This window comes from Papilio xuthus, unplaced genomic scaffold, assembly GCF_000836235.2.
Source record: "Papilio xuthus unplaced genomic scaffold, Pxut_1.1 DF826961.1, whole genome shotgun sequence".
Classification (NCBI taxonomy): domain Eukaryota; kingdom Metazoa; phylum Arthropoda; class Insecta; order Lepidoptera; family Papilionidae; genus Papilio; species Papilio xuthus.
Window position 1 is genome coordinate 3,622,480 of NW_013531688.1, and position 4,303 is coordinate 3,626,782.

At 49.9% G+C, this 4,303-nt stretch overlaps 1 protein-coding gene across 8 annotated transcripts in view; it reads left to right on the forward strand.

Moving 5' to 3' along the window:
* Nucleotides 1-3,345, forward strand: part of LOC106120026 (mucin-5AC) — an 11,283-nt gene extending 7,938 nt beyond the window's left edge. For 6 of the 8 annotated variants that reach the window (XM_013315187.1, XM_013315189.1, XM_013315185.1 and 3 more), the window contains exon 6: nucleotides 1-3,345. In XM_013315187.1, the coding sequence (XP_013170641.1) occupies nucleotides 1-698 (698 nt within the window). In that variant the 3' untranslated portion in view covers nucleotides 699-3,345. The other 2 variants (XM_013315188.1, XM_013315186.1) reach the window with 2 other exon arrangements.
* Nucleotides 3,346-4,303: the final 958 nt, after the last annotated feature.

The following is a 4,303-nucleotide window of genomic DNA, read 5'->3' on the forward strand; positions in this document are numbered from 1 at the left end:
GCCCGCAACTCCGGTCATCGCCGTCAGCTACTGCCCGCAACTCCGGTCATCGCCGTCAGCTACTGCTCGCAACTCCGGTCATCGCAGGCAGCTCCTACCCACGGTTCCGTCTATCGCCGGCAGCTACTGCCCGCAACTCCGGTCATCGCCGGCAGCGCCTACCAACGGCGCCGTCCTTCGCCGGCACCCACTGCCCACGACTCCGGTCATCGCCGGCACCTACTGCCCGCAACTCCGGTCATCGCCGTCAGCTACTGCCCGCAACTCCGGTCATCGCCGGCAGCTCCTACCCACGGCTCCGTCCATCGCCGGCACCCACTGCCCACGACTCCGGTCATCGCCGGCACCTACTGCCCGCAATTCCGGTCATCGCCGTCAGCTACTGCCCGCAACTCCGGTCATCGCCGGCAGCTCCTACCCACGGCTCCGTCCATCGCCGGCAGCCACTGTCCGCGACTCTGGTCTCTGCCGGCAATTACTGCCCGCGACTCCGTCCATCGCCAGCAGCTGCTGCTCGCGACTCCGGTCAGCGTCGGCAGCTCCTACCCACGGCTGCGTCCATCGCCGGCAGCCACTGCCCGCGACTCCGGTCTCTGCCGGCAGTTACTGTCCGCGATTCCGGTCATCGCCGGCAGCTACTACCCGAGGCTCGTCTACCGCCGGAGTATCCGCGCGAAGCTCCGGTAGCTGCGAGTTGAACGTCTCCCGTTCTGGTTACTGCGTGTATCTGCAGCTCGAGTAGTAGAGCGCACCTCCGCCTGCAACTTCGGGCTCTGTGCGCTTTTACACCTGCAGCTTCTCCCGGTCGTTTCGCGCTCCTCCGCCTGCAGCTTCGGGTGGCACGTCTACTCGTTACGGATGCTGCCCATCTCTACCTGCAACTTCGATAACGCGTGCCTCTTCATCTGCGGCTGAGGTAAATGCGCGCCTTCGCGCGCAACTCCGGTGGCTACTGGCTTGCACGTCTCTCCGTTCTGGATGCTGCGTATCTCTGCCTGCAACTCCGATAACGTGCGCGCCTCTCCCTCTGCGGCTGCAATTACTACGCGCGCCTCCGCGCGCTGCACTGGTCGCACCGTGAGGCAAGACTATCATCCGGTTGCTGCGTGTCTGCAGCTCTATTCGTAGAGCGCGCCTCCGCCTGCAACACCAGTCTCTGCGCGCTTCTTCAGCTCCGGTTGCTGCGCATCTCTGCCTGCTACTCTAATTATGCGTGCCTTATCATCTGCGGCTGCGGTCACTGCGCGCGCAACTCCGGTAGCTTCGGTAGGCACATCTCCTACCCTATTGCAGTTCTAGTCGTAGAGAGTGCCTCCACCTACAGCTCCGGTCGTCGCGCACTCCTCCACCTGCAGTTCAGATCGTTGCGGGTGGCACTTCCACTTGTTCCGGTTGCTGCGCATGTCTGCCTGCTACTCCGATAACGTGCACCTCTCAAATTTGCGGCTGCGGTAACCGTACTGCGCTCGCCTACGAGCGGAACTCCGATCGCTTCGGGAAACACGTCTAACACCGTGTTGCTGCGCGCCTCCACCTGCAGTTCCGGGCACTGCGCGCATGTCCACCTGCAACTCTGATTGCTGCGGGTGCCCCATCTATCCGTTATGTACGCTGGTCATCCCCCAACTCCGGTCACTGCGCCCTTCTCCACTAGCAGCACCGCCCACTGCGCGCCTTTCCATCTACGGCTCCGGACACTGCGCGCATCTCCACCTGCAGCTCCGGTTACTTCGCGCATCTCCAACTGCAGACCCGGTAGCTGCGGATTTAGCATCGCTTCGCTTCCTGTGGAGGTAACTATTCATCTACTTAGTGTGCTACAGAGGAGCATCGGTTTCCGGTTGTTGACTGCGTCTCAACCTTCGGCTTCCGGTTACGTGGGATTTTTGCGTCCTCCGGCACCGCGACCTGCGTTGGACTCAACAGAATTCCCGTGAGCATACATTTGGTAACCATTTGCTGTGTTTTTGCATTGAGGTTTCAGTTGCCGAACTACAGCTATCCCGACAAATCATATAAGAACTTGGTCAGCTTACGGGGCTCTAGCACATGTGACCCTGGATTCTTCGTTGTCACAATCTTACTTTTAGGTCTGATCAGATTACCCTACAAGGTGGCGTTCCTTGGAATTGATTGACCGATTACAAATATTTTAACACGAGGTTAAGGATTTGACTTTTGGTGATGTAGATACAAAAATGAGGTATGATTGCTGACAATTTTCATGATCGAATTGATTTTTTGACAGACCTGAAATTTACCTGAATATTTATTTTTCGTGACTAACTAATGCTCTTATCATTTTTTCTTACATTGTTATAATATTCATTAATCAATAGCGGAATGATATAAAATTCGTTTATAACTGATTAGTGTTATTTTGCTTTATTCTGTAAGATTTTAAATTTTACTAGGTAGGCATTTAAATAGTTTGTTCACAGATGTAACAAATGGTAATGGTGAGACAATAAATAATACATTTATGGTATATTATTTTATCCTTTTATAATATATTGTGTATTGAAGAAGAACTTAAATTGTTTAATCTCCGTTTCTTTCAGGAAAATAAATAATTTTATTATATTACATATCCCAAAAATAGGTTGTGCTAACATTGTCCACAGATGTAGACTTTAATTACCTGGACATGGTACTAATACAATCTTCCTAATAAAATCGAAGTACTAACTAGAAACTAAGAAAAAGGCTCCAATACAAATAATAAAATGAGAACAAACGAGAACGAGTCGGCAAAGAACAGTTTAGGAAGATTTCTTTTAAAAACAGTATATGATACAAGAAATGTGTACGATTGAAACACAAATAAATACATAACGAAGACAGTTCTCAAGCACACATTACGTGACATTCGGCTGGGGTAAACCGCATGTACCGACATAAACATCTCTTTAGTAAATTTCAGTCTTTTAAACATATAAACGAAGTAAAAAAAATAAATGCGTACAAACTAAATAAAGGAAAATACTACAGAAGATCAACGATACAAAAAAGAGGTTTAACGATAAAATCGAAGAATAATGAAATCAAAGCGAAAAAAATAATTGAAATTAAAATTCTGTGAAAATTTGAGTTAATACGAAGCCTGAAATGTGAACACTAAAAATATCTAACTATAAAAAGATGGAAAAATATGCCAGATGATGGAGATTTAATTAAAAGCCTGAAAAATCAGCACTCAAGCCCGAATGCTGAAGACGAAGCCCTCTAATGCTGTAGAAGAAGCTCGAATACTGAAGACGAAGCCCGAATACTTAAGATGAAGATTGAAGGCAGAAGTTCGAATATCGGTCCTGAATCCCGAAGAGTGAAGACGACGCCCGAAGAGAGAAGACGACGGCCGAAGAGAGAAGACTACGCCCGAAGAGAGAAGACTACGCCCGAAGAGAGAAGACTACGCACGAAGAGAGAAGACGACGCCCAAATACTTAAGATGAAGACTGAAGGTGGAAGTTCGAATATCGGTCTTGAAGACCGACGCCCGAAGAGTGAATACGACGCCCAAAAACTTAAGATGAAGGCTGAAGAGAGAAGACGACGCCCGAAGAGAGAAGACTGCGCCCGAAGAGAGAAGACGACGCATGAAGTGTGAGGACGAAGCCCGAAGTGTGAAGACAACGCCCAAAACTTAGGATGAAGACTGAAGGCGGAAGTTCGAATATCGGTCCTGGATCCTGAAGATTGAAGAGAAAGCCCGAAGAGTGAATATGACGCCCAAAAACTTAAGATGAAGGCTGAAGAGTGAAGACGACGACCGAATAGAGAAGACGACGACCGAATAGAGAAGACGACGCCCGAAGTGAGAAAACGACGCCCGAAGATTGAAGACGACACCCGAAGTGTGAAGACGACGCATGAAGTGTGAAGAGACGACGCATAAAGTGTGAAGACGACTCATGAAGTGTGAAGACGACGCCCGAAGTGTGAAGACGACGCATGAAGTGTGAAGACGACGCATGAAGTGTGAAGACGACGCATGAAGTGTGAAGACGACGCATGAAGTGTGAAGACGACGCATGAAGTGTGAAGACGAAGCCCGAAGTGTGAAGACAACGCCCAAATAATTAAGATGAAGACTGAAGGCGGAAGTTCGAATATCAGACCTGAATCCCGAAGATTGAAGACGAAGCCCGAAGAGTGAATACGACGCCCAAAAACTTAAGATGAAGGCTGAAGAGTGAAGACGACGTCCGAAGAGAGAAGACGACGCCCGAAGAGTGAAGACGACGCCCGAAGAGTGAAGACGACGCCCGAAGAGTGAAGACGACGCCCGAAGAGTGAAGAC